The 18931-nt window shown below is 33.5% G+C and overlaps 1 protein-coding gene across 3 annotated transcripts in view; it reads left to right on the forward strand.

The window, feature by feature from the left end:
• MYBL1 (v-myb avian myeloblastosis viral oncogene homolog-like 1) overlaps window positions 1–14288 on the forward strand; it is a 40776-nt gene extending 26488 nt beyond the window's left edge. Inside the window, exons 9-16 of one of the 3 annotated variants that reach the window (XM_012663128.1) lie at window positions 1986–2219; window positions 3311–3679; window positions 5692–5834; window positions 6265–6379; window positions 9463–9579; window positions 9672–9776; window positions 10216–10395; window positions 11669–14288. In XM_012663128.1, the coding sequence (XP_012518582.1) occupies window positions 1986–2219; window positions 3311–3679; window positions 5692–5834; window positions 6265–6379; window positions 9463–9579; window positions 9672–9776; window positions 10216–10395; window positions 11669–11797 (1392 nt within the window). In that variant the 3' untranslated portion in view covers window positions 11798–14288. The remainder of the gene's footprint in view (window positions 1–1985; window positions 2220–3310; window positions 3680–5691; window positions 5835–6264; window positions 6380–9462; window positions 9580–9671; window positions 9777–10215; window positions 10396–11668) is intronic. The other 2 variants (XM_012663129.1, XM_012663130.1) reach the window with 2 other exon arrangements.
• The last annotated feature ends 4643 nt before the right edge of the window (window positions 14289–18931 follow it).

Here is an 18931-nt window from a genome sequence, read left to right on the forward strand (position 1 = left end):
AGTGAGACCCCCGTCTCTACCAAAAAGAAAAAAAAAAAAAAAAAGAAAGAAAGAAATTTAAAAAAAAAGTTTCTCTTGTTATCGATTTCTGGTTTTATTCCATTTGAGAAGATAGTTGATATGATTTTATTTCTTTTAAATTTGTTGAGACTTGTTTCATGGCCTAACGTGGTCTATCCTAGAGAATGTTCCATATGCTGATAAAAAGAATGTGTATTCTGTAGATGTTGAATGAGATATGCTATATGTATTTGTTAGGTCCATTTGATCTAAAGTACAGTTTAAAGCCAGCGTTTCTTTGTTGATTTTCTATCTAGACAATCTGTTCATTGCTGAAAGCGGGATGTTGAAGTCCCCAACTGTTTTGTATTGGAATCTATTATTCCCTTTAGATCTAGTATTTTCTTTACATTTCTCAGTGCTCCAGTGTTAGGTGCATATATATTACAATTGTTACATCCTCTTTCTGAATGATCCCTTTGTCATTATATAATGACCTTCTTCATCTGTTTTTAGTTTTTGACTTAAAGTCTGTTTTATCTATGTATAGCTACTCCTACTTGCTTTTAGTTTTCGTTTAAATGAAATATCTTTTCCCATACCTTCACTTTCAATCAGTATATGTCTTTACAGGTGAAGTGAGTTTCTTGTACATAGCATATATAATTGGGTCATTTTTAAAATCCATTCAGCCAGTCTATATTTTTTAAGTGGAGAATTTAATCCATTAACATTTCAGGTTATCATTGATAAGTGAGGACTTATTTTGTTAATTGTCACTTTATTAATTGTTTTCTGTTTTTTGTTTTTTTTTTAATATCCTTTGTTCCATTCTTCCTCTCTTATTGTTTATCATTGTGGTTTGGTGGTCTTCTTTATATTAAGGTTTGATTATTTTCTCTCTTTTTTGCATATATACTCTATCAGTGAGTTCTATACTTTTGCATGTTTTCATGATAGTGATTATCATTTTTTTGCTTCCAGCTGTGGGACATCCTTGAACATTTCTTGTAAGACCAGTCTAGTGGTGATGAATTCCCTCAGTTTCTGCTTGCCTGGGGGAAAGCCTTTATTTCTCCCTAAATTCTGAAGAATACCTTTTCTGGGTATAATATTTTTGGCTGCCAATTTTTTTTTCCTTTAGCACTTTGAATGTATCATTTCATTCTCTTGGCTTGTAAGGTTTCTGTGGAGAAATCTGCTATTAGTGTAATAGAGATTCCCTTATATGTGACTTAACACTTTTGCTATTTTTAGAATTCTTTGTCTTTCACTTTTGACAATTTCTAAGTCACAAAGGTTTATGGGAACACATAGGAGAGGTATCTGTTTTAGATTCAGGTAGTCAAGGAAGGGTTAGTGGAAGAAGTCCTAATTGAGCTCAGTCTTGAAAGATAGGTGATGATTATATATTAGCAAGATAGATGAATTAGGACATTATTATAAATGGAACAGGTGAAAGTTTAAATCAGATGAAGTACTTTGCAATATTTTGAACTGTGTCTTAAATGAAGAATAGGATTTTCCTTGGTCAGTAGGTTATTGAGCATTCAGATGAAGGGAGCAACAGTATGTGCAAAGACACTCCAGGGTAAAAAGCGTATAATTCATTGGGGAATTGCATTTATTGTAGCTGGGTATACCCTGGGAGAGGGCTTGTGAGTGAAAGTGTTAGGAGATGAAGTTTGAAAGGAAAAGAGAAGCCAGCTTTTAGGAGTTTGGACTTTACATTGTATATAAATTCTTGTTTTATATTACTATGATTTTATAGGTAAAAAAGTTTAATAGAAAAAAATACAGTTAAGGTATGAGATTTAATGAAAAAATTTTTATACAAATTTTGAGGAAAAACAATATATTTGCTACTATATTTTTAGCTGAAATGATATAAAATATGTTGTTCTAGAAAAACTTTCACTTAAAATCTAAATTTATGCCTATGTTGAAAATGACAAATAATATTCAAATTTCTTTTGTACTTTTAGCAGCCTGGAAGTTTTTCTAACTGGTCTGGTAATTTCCTTGTGGATGATAGCATGTCTAATACGCTAAATAGCCTCGACGAGCATGCTAGTGAATTTTACAGTATGGATGAAAATCAGGCTGTGTCTGCTCAGCAGAATTCACCTACGAAGTTCCTGGCTGTGGAAGCAAATGCTGTGCTGTCCTCTCTGCAGACCATTCCAGAATTTGCAGAGACTCTACAACTTATTGAATCTGTAAGTTAGAAATTGTGAGATTATCAAAAGCTTGATTTTAGTTACATGGTTTCATGCTCAGAAACTCAGTTTAATGGACATTGACCAATTGTATGTGAAGTATTTTGTATGCCGCACTTAATTTGTTCTGATATTTTGCAGTGGCTTCTGGCAAAAAAACAAAAAAGTTAAAATTTTTCTCAAATATGTGCCTCGTATAGAATTTTTAAAAATTTAAAACTTAATTCATTTGTTTATTATGCAAGTTGTACAAGTGCATTAGAGAAAGTTGGAAACTAGAGAAAACTGAAAAGAAAAAATTAAAATTCCTCATAATCCCAGAGTTAATAATTTGATGTATTGCTTTCAGTCTGTGTTCTATACATGTAAAACACATATATGTACAGTATATATTTTAAAACCAAATATACACATATGTGGATTTTTTTTGGTCTTCCACTTATATCATGAGCATGTCTCTGTTTTCTTAATTGTTTTTTAAACTTGAATTTTAGTGGCTTTATAGTATTCCATCAAATGAGTGAAAGAGAATTTATTTACCCAATGAACTATTATTATTGGACATTTAGGTGGTATCTAGTTTTTCAATATTACAAATAACAGAACAGAACATATTTATATAAAGCTTTGTACAAAATCATGATTATGTCCTTAGATTATATTGAATTTCTGGATCATAGTGTGTCACCTTTTTAACACGTTCCATATACATTACCAAATGATTATGCGAAATATGATAGTATTTTCCTGATATGAAGTAGAACTTAAAGTTTTATGATAAGTTGTACTTTTTTACAATAACTTAATAAAATGATTTGTTTCTTTTATTTAAAATACTTTGACAGCAAGCTTCAGCTACTGAGTTAGATGAACTATTACATATTTTGGAATGTTCCAAATTGGCATTGTAGGAAAACCATAATCTGTTCCTCTCAAATGGTCTTGCTTAAAAAAAGATGTCCAAGGAAAGCCTGTTTCTGCCAATAAAAATGAGTAGTTAATTCACTCTGTGGAAATCATCATCCTCTGTTCAAGATCAGATTTAACTAGGTTATAGCATTAACTTTAGTTAAGAATTTAATTTATTGCAGGATCCTGTAGCATGGAGTGATGTTACCAGTTTTGATCTTTCTGACGCTGCTGCTTCTCCTATCAAGTCCACGCCAGTTAAACTAATGAGAATTCAACACAATGAAGGAGCCATGGAATGTCAATTTAATGTCAGTCTTGTACTTGAAGGGAAAAAAAACAGTTGTCATGGTGGAGACAGTGAGGCTGTTCCTTTAACATCCCCAAATGTGGCCAAGTTTAGCACTCCACCAACCATCCTCAGAAAGAAGAGAAGGATGCGAATGGGTCAGTCCCTAGGCAGCGAACTTGGTGATGGCTCATTCAACGATGGTGGTAATACAGCATTAAAACACACACCAGTGAAAACACTACCATTTTCTCCTTCACAGGTAATAGTGTTGTTTTTGTTTATGTTCCAAATGTTGATGAGCTAGATTAAATTAAATCTTTAATATCCTTACTAGCATTTGGTTGCTTTGATAATGCATAAAAATAGATAATGTGTTTAAATGTATACATGAGAATGCTAAACTCTGATAGGTCAGACAGTATCTGCATAAGTATAGTAGCTGCATTACAGTATCCTACAATTTTAAGAGCTAAAAGGGACATTTTCTTTATCATGTAGTCCCACATCTTTTTAGAACTCATCAGTAAACAGGCCCCAAAAGATGAAATGATTTGCCCAAAGTTATCTAGTACGGTACTGAGACTGAGATGCAGTTCCTGACTGTTCAGCAGATATACCAGATAAAGGTATAAAGAGACCTCATCTATTTAGAGTAATTTAGATTTTAGTTTGCCTGTTGAATTTTCCTTCTCAATGTTCTTCGGAAGAAACTTAGACAGTTGTTTACTATAAGAATTTTATGTGTCAGGAGGTTTCCTAGGGATGTCCAGAACTACCTGCTTTCTCCTAGTAATGTCCCTGGGCAGCAGATGTTTATAGTAGGACAGTTTCTTATTGAACTGTTCCAGGCTGTGTGCCAGACACTTTTCTTATAGCATCTCAGATAATCCACTTTCAAAAAACCTTAAGAGTTACGTGGAATAAATTTTCTAAGTTGAGCTACGTTTCCAAGGTCACAGTTAGTAACAAATGGAGCTGGTATTTGCTGAAAGCATTTGACGGAGGTTAAAAAGTTTAATGGGGGGGGGGGCAAGGGCAACATACGTAACCTAAACATCTGTACCCCTATAATATGCTGAAATTAAAAAAAAAAGTTTAATGAGAGAAGAAGGGAATTTAATGGTCAAGTATACATGGAGAATGCTGGGATATTATTGGAGGTTTTGAGGCTGGGAAAATGAATAGGATCTGACAGTACACAAACCTGTGATCTCTGAAAATTGTGCATCCTGTGCTTCAGGGGATACTATTTACATAGACTATGATGTAAATAGTGCATCCCTCCACCCCTACCACATTCCTCAGAGTTAAAATGCATTGGGGAAGGTGAATCAGGCTTGAGCACATTAGCAGTTTTCTATTTCTGGAGTTGTATATACTAGCAGTTTTTGAAATGTGGATTCTAAGGTGGAAAGTGGCTGAAAGATGCTTATATCCCATGGCAAAATGCTTGGGTTTTATACTGTAAAAGAGGGTTTGATTGCTAATCTTAGGGTAAGGTAAATTCAGATATTAGGAGCAAGAAGTGATAGATATAGAATTCATTCCAGTTATAAGTAGCCTTGAAGCAATTTCTCCTTCTTTATATAACTGCTGCTAGTCTGTTGGCTACAGAAACAAATTAGTATTTCACAGTTGTATGTTAAGGCCCAATGAATAAATCATGTAATTTAGAAAACGGACTCTGTGATATTAATTTTGACTGCTCAGAGGTTCTGAGCTGTGTTCTAGATAGGCAAATTTGCCAGATAGCTGTATTTCTTATCAGCATAGTATTATTATTATATTCTGAATTCAAAGTACTCTCATAGAAAAGGCCACTTAAGATCATTTATTAATAAGAGCCAAAAAACTTATTTTTTTCAATTACACTGTTTTACAAAACTGTTACATTTAACACAGCAGCTATTTATGGTTTCTATAGATCCCTATTTGATAATATACTGTTTATAAAAATTTTTGTCTTGTGTTTTGTAACTTCTGAATATTTGTTGAACAACTGTTTTTTGAATGCCCATATGTGCTAAATAAACACTGTTCTAAGAGCTGGGGAGGCAGCTATGAACAAAACAGACAAAAATTCCTGCCCTCGTGGAGCTTAATTTCCATGAAGTGGAGTGTAACTATAATATTATTGATAATCTTCTTCTAAGAGGAATGAGAAAGTAATTTGAAAATCTTATCAGTTTAATATTTGTGTAAGGATTTTGATGTTCTAGAAATTGTCTTTAAACTCTCTTCCCTAAACTAAAAACTAAACTCTCTTTTTAGTTTTTCAACACATGTCCTGGAAATGAACAAATTAATATAGAAAATCCTTCGTTTACATCTACCCCTATTTGTGGACAAAAAGTTCTCATTACAACTCCTCTTCATAAGGAAGCAACTCCCAAAGATCAAAAGGAAAATGTAGGGTAAGTAGCGATTAAATAACTGCGCTAGAGAAAATGGGGAGTATAGTGTCAAGAGTAGACTACCTTTTGTCCATATAAATAACATGTATTGTAATCCCTATTCATAGAGGACTTAGAATTTTTTTTAAAAAATCACAACCTTATTCCTAGGACAATAAAAACCAGCTAAATATAGTGTCAAACTTTGATTTCAAGCAAAACAACATTTTTAGTACTTTTTTCCTACATTAGTCTTTTTTAAATTTTAAGATGATTGATTAGAATAAGAATTACTGTAGTCCGGCGTACTTTAAAATAGCCCTAGAATGTTTAAATAAAGCATATGTATATGCAAGAAAATTGAGTGTATGCTTATATCATGGCTTTGTCTTCCTTAACTTGTATGAAATCAAATTGTAACTATAATACAAATATCTAAATGATTGGATAGGTTTAGAACACCTACTATTAGAAGATCTATATTGGGCACCACACCAAGAACTCCTACTCCTTTTAAGAATGCGCTTGCTGCTCAGGAGAAAAAATATGGACCTCTTAAAATTGTGGTATGTATATTCTTTTTATTTTTAAGAATTTTCCTAATTCTAATAAAACGCAAATTGTGATTTTTATCACTTTGGTTTTTAACATTTAAAAAAAGATTTTCCCTGAAACAAAGTTTTATCTTTTGATTTTTAAGTTTGCATTTGTGTTAATCTTTTTACTTGACTTGTAAATAAACTTGCTTGGCTTGTTTTGAATTCTTTATATCATCTAGAGAAAGCAAATCAGATGTCAGAACCTTTTTCTTGATGCAAAATCCACATTCTAGTAGTTTCAGTAGTGGTTACCTGCAGTAGAATAAAACATTCTTAATATTTTGATATACTGAAGCACTTTCATAATGATATTTAGGAAACTGATAGATCAGGTACCTCCTTAAGGATCAATTTCCTCTTCTGTGCAAAGAAAATCGTGAAACACATCCCAAATTGTTATTGTAAAGGTAAAAGAGATAATATAATAGAAATAAAGGGGCTTGTTCTGAGTTTTAAGTAGTACATGTTTGGTTGCTGCTGTTGGTACTCTAATAGTAGTGGTAGCAGTAGCAGTTCACAAAGGAATAGAGCTAGGAGTGAAGTTATCTGTGCTTTCGTGTATATTGTCACCTTTGAAATACCTTGGAAAAACCATGGGTATTTTAGGCAGATACAGATTTCTAAAAGGTTTAAAATGCTGGTCACTTCCAGGATACTTTAGGTATGGCCTTCTATTTTTAGTCATTTTTTATGTAGATTCATCAATAAATTCTAGTTTACTTGATTTAATTTATTTTCTACCAAAAGGCATGCCACTGTAATCTTCCAATCTTTTCCTTTATTTTTTTTGAAATATTGTTTCAGAGGGTTTGTAAGGTTGATCAAGTCTTTTTGTCACATAGCTCTATATACTGCTGTCAACAATCATATTATCTTTAGAGCTTTCTAGACTTTTTGTGCATGTACATGTAGCAAAAATGAGATCACTCTTTATATGCTATTTTGTAACCTGTTTTTTCTAATTTAACCAAGTTAATGTAAATATTTATCCCATAATTGTTAATGTTTGCATAATATTCCATTGTGTGGAATTACCTCGTTGATTTAACTAATGTTTCAGTATTTTGCTGTTCATTTAAAAAATTCATCATTGATTCAGCAAATATTGATTGAGTGCCCAATAGGTGCCAGGCACTGTGTTGGACATTGAGGATGTAATGTTAGACAGGTAAGCAATGATTTGAAGGCATTTAAAAATTGTACAGTGAGTCGGGGTCATCTGATTAACATAATAATAGTGAATAATGGTGTGTGGGAGGTTAGATTTCAAACTACCTAGAGCCCCTGTCAGTTTTGTTTACTAGCCTTCTGGCATTTTTTTTTTTTTTTTTCAGTTTAGTTTGGAATGAGACCTTCTGGCATTTTTAATTTAATACCAGCAGTACTCACAATTCTTTGGATAGAAGTTTTTCATTACCAAAACAGATTACTTTCATTAGCAATTGAAGATAAAAGGAAGATAATGATTTAGCAATTACTAATAAGAATATTGTCAGGCCCATACATTTCTTTGCAATAAGCTGACTTTTCAGTTTTCCTGCTCCTCCTCCTCAAGTTATTTACTGAGTACCTACTACGTACGTGCTAACCACTTAGCTTTCTAATGTATGTTACTATGAATCAAATATACTTCTTGGAGATTGGCTTTAGAATTTTAATCAGGTGCATCTTGAATATCTGTTGCCTTTTTAATAAACTTTGATTCTTCTAAGGTTTACTGAAAATTACTCAAAAGGCTAAAAACTCTGGAAATCCTTTAAGTATAAATTTCTATTAATTTTGGTAGTCAAATCTGAAAACTATTAAATGTAGTAATTCTTTGCTTTTGTCACGTTAGGACAATTAAGAGACTAGTTCTTGGTAGTGAATGAATTCATCTGTGTCTTAGCCAGTACTTTAGGACATTTATATTCTTAAAGGGAAAAAAAACCGGATTCTTTTTAAGAACACCTAATCTATGTTCTTGGTGAAGTGTAATCCTTAAAACAAGAGCTCTTAGAGAAATACACAAAAACACTAACATAATTTTTGTATGTATCAAGCTCTAGATAAGAGCACTTTTAAAATTTTGTTTCCATTTTAAAAGTTTTTGTAAGTGCTGAAAAATCTTTTATATATGAATACTATTCTCCCTAACTTTGCTGGCTGAGTATATAAGCTGCTGGTCATTAAGTACTACCAGTTTGTTCTATTATTTAATAGAGGTTTGATTGTATTTTTAAAAAGTAGATCTTGGTTATGATAGGTATAAATTAGATATAGTTTTTGAATTTTTTCTGAGTTATGCTCACCTATTTCATAGAAAGCTAGATGAGTAAATAATATTTTGAGACTGTTTCATTACTCATCTCACATTCAAGTTCCTGTCTTTTTGTAACCTGCTCTCCCACACTCCAGGACACACACAGACACACACCCTCCTATACTCTCTCAAATACACACACACACACACACACACACACACACACTCTCTCTCTCTCTCTCTCTCTCTCTCTCTCACTCTCTCACTCACTCAATTCCTTCTTGGATACTGTGTATCAGCTCTACCCTTAGGGCTAGGTATACAAAGAAGAAAAAAGCGTAATTACTCCTCCCAAGTAGTTCACAATCTTAGTGGTAAGAGAAACACAGAAACTAGTAATTAACACTCTATGTAATAAGTACATGAAAGTAGAGTAAGTAAAGCTAGTATATTTCCAAGTTGTTCTACATTTCTTATTTTTCCTGTTGTTATATAAAAAATGCTTGAGAAATAGTCTTTTTTCTGTTTAATTCTGAAGATTCTAATTGAAGCAAGAGCTACAATAGCTTCCCCAATAAGGAATGTTTTTGTTTAGTAGGCTAGAATGAAGAAATTGCTACACTTCATTCAATGCTTACAAATGTGCAATATTATTTTTGCTATAAAACTGGTTAGTTAATTGATATATCTATGAAGACTAGAAGATTATGCCAATAATGAAAAAATATAAAAGATGGGTTTTTTATATATGTAGGGAGAAAAAGGAATTACTATAAGTGACTTAAAAACCCTTTTAAAAACAATTTAGTCCCAGCCACTTGCGTTCTTGGAAGAAGATATTCGGGAAGTTTTAAAAGAAGAAACTGGAACAGATATATTCCTCAAAGAGGAAGATGAACCTGCTTACAAAAGCTGCAAACAAGAGGTAATCTTTTAGTATTATTATAATATTAAGAAAAGTCTTATTGTGTCCAAGTGACTTTGCCATAAAGCTTCTATGTAAATTATTCATTCTAGCAAACTGCTTCTGTGAAGAAAGTCAGAAAATCACTAGTCTTAGATAATTGGGAAAAAGAAGAACCAGTCACTCAACTATTGACTGAAGACATTGCAGACGTGCAGGTTTGTAAAGAATTATTATTTTTCTAAATGGTTGCTTTAAGTCTTAGTGTTCTTGTTTCTTACTCATTGTGTAGCTAGTTCATTAGAGATTCATGGAGTTTTTTTTAGTATCATTCTGCCTAATTCGGAGAGAAACTATTAACTGTAGAGAATATTTTATTTACATCTTTGTTTTTTATATTTGTTTTGTTATGAGAGGAGTTAGCTCTCTTATATATGATACCAAAAAATGGTAGTTCTCAGAACTGTAAATTTCAAAATTTATCTTTGGTTCATTTCCAAAATATTTAATATTACTACATTACTAGAAATTTCTTTGGGGCCAAACACTTTCTTGGAGGGAAACGAACAGGGCTTCCATTACCACTTACTCAGTAGTCTATTTGTCTTCATTTTTGAATTAGTTATTTTATTTTCCTCTTTCTTTTTTCTCTCTTAGTCAGAAAATATATTTACAACATCTTTATTCATGATACCATTATTGGAAATGCATGACAATAGGTGCAACTTGACTCCTGAAATACAAGATATAAATTCAACCAACAAAACATACACACTTACTAAAAAGAAACCAAATCTTAACACTTCCAAAGTTGTCAAATTGGAAAAGAATCTGCAGGTATGGACTTATACATTTTTTTAGTGATTTTTTGTTGTTGTTTAATCAATGATCACTTTGGACTTACTGATCACAAATTATACTTTTTCTTTTAAATTTGACTATAACAGTAACTAAACATTCACCATTATTTTGTCACTCAAATTAGATTTGAGTTTGAGATACTCATTCATCAGGGCACATATAAACTGAAAGATTGGAATTGTAGCCAAAGACTCTGGTGATTTTTTTAAGCACTATTTCTTTTTTAAACTCAAGACACAGAAATCCACTTCTGGCACCTCTTTTCCTATGACAAACATGTATAGCTCTAATTGTTATCCTGTGAAGGGTAAGTGGTTGGAAGCAGTTTCAGCATGATTTTGTTGTCATAATAGTTTCCAGTTAACTTTTTGGCTTAGAAGTTGTAAAACGAAATCCTTTTTTCTGTTGCTGTGTGGCCAGTATGTGCTGCAAATGAAGGCTGGAAAACTTTTTACTGTGTTATTTTAAAAGTTAACCTTTTAATTATCTTAAAAGTTAAACTTAATTTGAGAGTTCATTGAGGAAGAAGTTTTCGTCTTTATGCCACAGTGACTGCAGCGCTAGTGTTCGTGACATTTAAGCATGTCTTGAAGATCTTTGGCAATCACATATGGCCACCTCACATTTGTCTAGAGCCAATGCTTTCCAAGGGCCATATAGCACTTTCTTTTAATCCATTTAAAAGGGACTGAGTTCCCAGTGTTTAATTAACAGAACTTTTGGGGAAAGTTGTTATGTAGCAGATCATACCTATAATATAGTAATCTTTATAATAAGGGAAGGAAAAAAAATCAAGCAAACAAACCTGACTTTGTGTTATGAATATGTTTCCTAATTTGTAAGAAAAAGCATTCATATTAATAGTTAATTTTTTGACATTACATCCTCTCTCTAAATCTTTCGCAAAATTTTGAAATAATAAAGACTAACATTTCTTTCCATGTTAAGAATCATTTGATTTGGGGGGAGTTGTTGGGAACAAAACTTTTAAACTGCCTCCCTAGGTCTGTGAGAAATACAGATAGCTAAAATAATTGACTTTTTAAAAACTTGATCATAAATATTTCAGTATATATTTTAAGACATAACATTATTATTTTAAAAGAAATACGATGCCAGTATCAAAACATTTTTATAATTACTTATAAAATATCCAATCAGTTGTAATTATTGACTTTTAAAAGTCAAGTTGTGAAGTAGTATGGATATTTTAGTAATTTTCACATCACTATTAATATTTCCTTCCTAGTCAAATTGTGAATGGGAAACAGTGGTTTATGGAAAGACAGAAGACCAACTTATCATGACTGAACAAGCAAGAAGATACCTGAGTACTTATACAGCTACCAGCAGTACTTCAAGAGCTCTAATACTATAATTGTTATTAAAATTGATGAAATGTCCCACTCCCTTACTGTATTCTATTCTAAATTAGATTGCAGTGAAATGTTTCTCAATTTTTTTAAAGTTTTAATATAGCCCTTTTAATATAGCATTTTTTTTCCATATTGGACAGGCAAAAAGCTAATAAGCCACTTAAGTAAGGGTTAGGCAATTTCATAGTTTATTTTTTAAGAGAGAAGATTTTTAGAATTGTTTTTAAAGAACAAAATGGAAAATAATAGAATGTTCATGGATCTTCTAAAAGTAAATTCTCACTTCTTTTTCACAAGATGTATGTTGCTACTCTCTTGATGCTGCAGTTTTGTTATAGATAGGTGTATGAGTATGTATGATTTCTGAAATTAGTCTGTGTATGGGAAGCACACATGGTTTTATGAAGTACTTTTGCCCATGTGCTGATTTTCTTAGGCTATCATTTACAAAGAAACACAGTAGAAAGGAATTTAAAGGAAGGATAGAAAAGTTGCACTACTAGTTTTTGGTTTTTTTCAGAAACAGTAAAAATGAACTACAGTATTAAATGTATTTATTTGAGCATAGTACTAAAAAAAAAAAGCATTGTAAAAGGTTTTTTTCCTTATTAGTAAATAGTATTTTCTTCATAAATCTCAGAAGAGCTGAGAGTTTTGTTGAATGTATTGTACAGTATGTAGGAGCAGGAAATCTTTGTAAATTGGAAAGAAGTCTGTTTTTATAATTTATTTTCATTTTTAAAGCTTAAATGTAGATATTTATATATACACAGGGTGTCTAGAAGCCAATGTTGTTTCCTGTTATTACAGCTAACATAGTAAAGAACAATTTTGACCTTTAAGTATGAAATAGTAGTAAGTTATAGCTGCAAAGAATATAATATCTATACTGTATGTCACATCTACCTAAATATTGCACTATGTCCTTTAAATCATGTTGGTTATAAAGTAGTTCTAAAAATGTACTAAATAATAATTTAATATTTTCTTTTTAAATTATATCGGGTGGGTCATATAAATTAATCTGGTGATTTGTATATGTGTTTGAAATATTTGCATTTTGTTTAAAAAATAATATGGTACCTTGGTCCCAAAAACCAGTCTGCACTTAGAAGTTTGTTATATTTACTCAATGTTTCAGAAGTAGAGAACATTATCTTTTATTTATAAAAATATTTTGTCCTTTTATAAATGTTTTGTGTTTCTCCACAGGTTACAACAGTTGCTTCAGTTGCCTGTTTTAGGTGTTTGCACTTATTTCTTCTTGAAAGAATGTCTTTATTTGCTTTTATGGTAGAGATTTTATGTAATTTTTTTGAGTCATATAATGGTGTGCTGTCAACTTAAACACTGACAGGTAAATAGAATTGTACACTGTAGTTTGAATTATTTATGATTGACACACTCTCTCCCTCTCCACTCCTGAAGTATGCTGCTATAAAAAATAGCAGAATCGGCTTGCTGCTATGAGAGAAGGAAAGAGCGACCACCACTTGCACTGTGTGAAAAGATAAAAAGCAAATGATGGCAAGTTCTCAAGTTAACTTAATGGAATCAACCATTACCAGGCAAATTATTACAAATACCAAAATACTATGCCTTAAAAAACAAAACCAGCATAAGATTTTCTGATCTGTTTTTATGTTAATAGAGATGGAAATACTAAGTATTTTAATGCCTAGCTCTTGAACAGTAGACCTAAAAGGGTTTTAAGCTATTTAAATCCACTTGCTAGTTTTTGCATATTATATGTAGTGAGAAGTGAAGAAAATGTACCGTACTAAGATTATGCCTTGTTGATAACAGATAAACCATTTGAATCTTCTTAGCATATTTGTTAAGTATGTTGATTGCTTTCTAATTAATGAGCTTCTCACAGAAATTTTACTTTGTGAAACCAATGATTATAGCAAAATCATACTGAATCATTTCAGTTACCTTGAACTAGTAGCACATAATGTTGTTTTGTTTTTTTTAAATGTAGCTCTTAGCTGGTTTGGATGTACATAGCCTGCAAGCACCAAAGTATAATATCTGGGAAAAGCTATATTTTTTTAAAGCAAAATTTTTCTTGAGCATTAAATTATCCCAAATGGTATTATATTGCAGATAAGCCTGGGCTTATTGGACATAGTACATATTTGGGTTGGCATTGGTTGAATCCTCCAGTTAACTGCTTTGTTGCTTTTTGCAAGATTTTTAATCTTAAATATGTCAGGCATCTTAAGTCACCTTTATACTGTTTTGTTCATTTGAATTTCTTTCAATATGTTATAAAAATGCCAGACATACATGTAGCAGCCATACTTGCATGGAAACTGACTACACATATATAATACTACATTTTATTCTAAGGTTTTCACATTAATACAGCAATTACCCTGACTAAATTGAATTTTTTGATATATGGGAAAACTTTCCATTGTATAAGAATCTTGCATACAATGTTGACATATATTAACATCCAAAATAAAGCATCTGTGTACAAGCTGACTTGGCATTGTTCATTTCACTTTGGTTTTGTGTTTTATCAGGAATTGACCTCTTAAGGACTTAACCCAACATTCTGTTCTTAGGCCTTTTTTCTCACTTAGAACTGTCTTTACAGATGATTTTATCTATAAACACGTCTCCTCTTTACTGGCTCTGATTCAGAGCCATATTTTCAACTGCCTTTTAGAAACATTCATATGATGCTTCTGTTGACACCTTAAATGCAACATGTCCAAAGCAGATTTCCTCTTTTTCCCAACTTCAACCTTCCCTTCCTTTGTTCTGTCACTTAATGATATTGCCTTCCCTTTGATCACTCACCGAGTAATTGCCTACTGCTCACATTGAAATCTGTTGTAAATTCTCAGCCCTCATAAGGCCACTGTTCTAATTCTAGTCCTTCATCTCTTACTTGGATTATTGCACTAATCACTCTGATCTCCATTCTATAGAAATATCAAGAAATTGTGTAGTGGCATCAGGGTGTCATCTGGGAAAGGCCAACTGGTCATCCAAGCAGATCTCTGTGGTATTACATTACCTTAGTGAATCCATCACCATCCAGATTCTACCTTAAACCTTCTAGACTCAGAAATATGGTGATATTAACTCACTGGAAATGAATTTACCTCTCAGTAGAAAGCTTATATCAAGTTTATAAGACTGACACATGAAATCAGAATGCCAATCTATTTATAGTGTGAAATAAATCTACCGAGAGGACTAGGTGTGTTCTCTCCTTATATGTAAACAGAAAGAAACATATAAAAAACACAGAGATCTGATGACATGCTTCCTATTTAAAGACCTTCTGCAGTTCTCTGTTGCTTAAGTAGTAATAATTCTCCTCCTTCACTTCCTAACCTAGACCTGGCCAACCTTTCCACAATTCATTTTTTAATCATGCTGGTCACTTGGATCTTCCAAGAACATATGTGCATGCTCCTATCTCCTTACCTGTGTTTGTGATATTCTCTCTGCACAACTACTTTGTCTGCCTAGCCTGTTAAAATTTTACCTTCAAGGCACAGGTCTGTGAATCATTTCCTGATTATCCTAGTGCTTCCATAAAACTTTCCCACTAGACTTTTATGTTTTTGAAGAGTAGGGATTACTATTTATAACTCCTTTATTTCTGTGTCTAGCATGGTGCTTAGAAAATCTCACCAAGTGATGTATTGAAATAATTTTAAAAATTAGTCATGACTCTATCAGGGAATATTAACCGTACTTATTTTACACCACAGATTATAAATAGCTTTGATTTCTTAGTTATCTGCATGAAACCAGTTTTGCTTCATAGCCAAGGAACTGTATTTTCTTAAAATCTTTTAGCTCATTTTATAACCATACAATTTCCTGCTTAATTTATCCAGTTATACAGTGATAGGCTTGCCAGCCAATCAGACCTTTAATTTGTAATGTAAAACATGATAGTATTTAAAGAGGTGCTTTCTACTCTGAGAAGTAAAAATTTATTGTTTTTAATTAAGTAGTAGATGGCAAATTGAACCAAGTGAAGTTCAATTGGAACGTACACTTTCCCTTGGCCTTTTTTTTTTTTAATGAGTACAGATACAGTCAAGAATATGTGAAATACATCAGTAGAAAACCAAGGTAAAATGTACTTTGAGAAAACTTGACTGACATGCTAGAAGAGAGTGTTTTTGAAAACTTTTTAGTATCTTAGTATGTTAAAAGTTGCTGAGTTTGGAGCAAACTTAATATTAAAAGTAGTGTCGTGTATGGCCCTCATTTCTGAAGTTCTCAGACCTGGTGTACTTATTCAAGTTCCAAGGACAGAATGTGCTAGGTTTGATTGGATTTTCCTGGCCAGAAGAGGGAAAAAGGGAGGGAGATTCACTGCACTCTGATTTAACTACTGTGATTTTGCCAACCGTAGCTCAAAGGTTTGAGCAGATTCTGAAATAATTTCCTAAGCTGTAATACAGTTAATACTTATTTATTTATTCAACTTAACTGAGTGCTTATGCCCTGTGGTAGGTACGGAGGATACTGTGGTAAATGGTACATGACCCTTCCCTTAAGGAAACTGATACTCTAGGAGGAGAGATGAGTATGTATATAACAGAAATGTTGTCTTTGGCCAAAAGTGAGATGGATCAAGTAGCCAAGTTCCCTATTATATGTGTAGATGCTCATTTGTGAATAAAAGAATAGTTGGACTCTCCCCAGATAGCATGGATTTTTTTCCTCTCTAGTGTGCAGAATTGGTTGGGTAGGTGGTTCTTTGGAGTCTTGTAGCACCCAGGAAGTTCGCAGACTAAAAGTTTGAATACAATGTAGCAACTGCATGCAGCCATGTACCAGACACATGTGCTAGACCCTTTACACTGATTATCTAATCCTCACAGCAACCCAATGAAGCAAACACTGTTAATAATCAATCCACTTCTATGGATATGGGAACAGGTTTTGGTTAAGAGGTTTGTATAAACTCATGCAATAAAATGCTGAGCTATGATTCAATCATCCAAGGTTTAAAATTAAGCGTAGGGCACAAAAGATTACTTAGTATATGATTCTATTTAGATAAAAATACAAAAACAGACACAGCTAAAGTATACTGTTAGAAGTCAGGGTAGTGGTCACCATGGACAAGAGGGTTGGAAGATGCTGCAATGCTTTGCTTTTCTGGGTGCTGATTTCATGGATGTGTTCACAGTTTGTAAAAATTCAAGCTCTACTATTAAATATATGTTACATTTTACAAAATGTAACAAGTTTTTAAAAACCTAGGTTGGGTAACAGGAAAATAAAAATGCTCGGTCAGAGCAAAATATAATGAATTATTCCTTATACTATTCCATTTATATGCTTACTTGTAAGATTAAAAAAAAAAAAAGAAAGCTAGCACTCAGAACTTCTTTCCATTATTCTCTAGCATGTGCTGGGTCCATTTCTCCTGGTGAAGTAAATTTATGCTAAACTTCTGCATGAAATAAATGATTATTTCCTTGAGCTTTGTTTACCAAATTTTTATGTAAGACCTTACTGTACCCCACTGCATCAACTCTTTACTCAAGCTGAGCTAAACAGTCCCAGTTCTCCATAAATCCTCACAATTTCTCATCCCTGAACCTTTGCTCAGCCTCTTCCCTCCACCTTGAAGTTCCTTTCACTCCCACTCTGACCGAAATAGCTGTATTCACCAAATCACTTGTCACCGAATAGTCATCTGTCTGTTGTCAGCTAGTTATTTTTTATCAACTGCATTTCTTTATAACACAACATGTTAACATCTTGTTTATTTAGAGTAGACATTCTCCCAACCAACATTTACTTAATTTACTCATCCAGTTAAGTCACTTTCATCATTCCCAATGTCCCTGTTCACCAAGGGCTAGTAGGCCTCTCTCCAGTTTATTGAACACTTGCTCAATTAATGAGTACTGATAGTGTCAGATAAGAAGGCTTCTACTATGTTTTTAAAATTTAATTTATTTAAGCCAGTATGTCCAAAATATTATAATTTTAACATTAGTAATACACATTATCAGTGAGGTATTTCACAATCTTTTTTTTTTTTTGGCTTCCTAAGTCTGAATCCCAATGTGCATTTTGCAGTTACAGCACATCTCAATTCAGACCAGCCACATTTCAAGGACTCAATAGCCACAGGTGGCAGGTGGCTACTGTACTGGGTAGGGCAGTTTTAAATCACTAGGGATTCACAAAATATTTTGTAATTCAGAAGAAACACTACCTATCTCAGGCCACAATAGAACAACTTAGTTAATTATAGTGATTGTAATCCCTCCCTCTCTCCTTCCCCTCCTTCCTTCCTTCTTTCTTCCTTCCCTCCCTGCTTCCCTTCCTCCTCCTTTCCTTCCTTTCTCCCTTCCCTTTTACCTTCTTTCTTCCCTGAGTCTTTTGGCATTTGAACTTAATCTCAGATCTTTTCCCTGCTGACCGTGGGCCTTGTCCAAGTCACTAACTTCGTTTCTTTATTAGTGAAATAGAGATCTGCATTTTTAACTCCCTCACTGTCTCTCTCTCTGTGGATTGTAAGCTCCCCAAGGGCAGGAGCTTTCTCTTGCTCAGCACTATATGTCCAGCATTTAGCACAACACCTGGAACTGTGCAAAACACCAAGGATGCAATGGTGAGCAAACCAAGCAGCCCTGCTGGCATGCCTGAATTCTGGGAGGGGAGATAGGCATAAACCCAAGCTATATTTGGAGTAAGATCTCACAGATGGATAGGCATGAGGTAAATAGGAAAAGAGGGCTGGGGAGCAGCAGGTAAAGGCCCTCTGGAAGGAGCCAGCATCCACATGCAAGGGTCCAATGGCCAGGGTGGCTGAAACAGGTTGGTGGAGGAGGGGGAAGGTGCAGAGGAGGCTCTTGAAGCCCCAGGAGGCAGACTTAGGTGGAGATTAGCATGGAGAAAATGCTCTGGGGAGTGCTCTGGTGACCAACACCTGAGGAAGGGAAGGAAGCAGGATTGGCAGAGGGAGAAGTTGCGCTGCGGTGCAGTCTCAACAAGGAGGCCTCAGAAATTCCATGGGGTGGCTCTGAAGTGTCCCAAGTCAGCGTGAAAGGACCAGGTCTATAAAGCCCCAGGTCTATTACTGGAAGTGGCTGCCCGAGGAAGGGGGCCTGCCCTTGGGTGAGAACACT

The sequence above is a fragment of the Propithecus coquereli genome, unplaced genomic scaffold, assembly GCF_000956105.1.
Source record: "Propithecus coquereli isolate 6110/MARCELLA unplaced genomic scaffold, Pcoq_1.0 Scaffold8, whole genome shotgun sequence".
In the NCBI taxonomy this organism is placed as follows: Eukaryota; Metazoa; Chordata; class Mammalia; order Primates; family Indriidae; genus Propithecus; species Propithecus coquereli.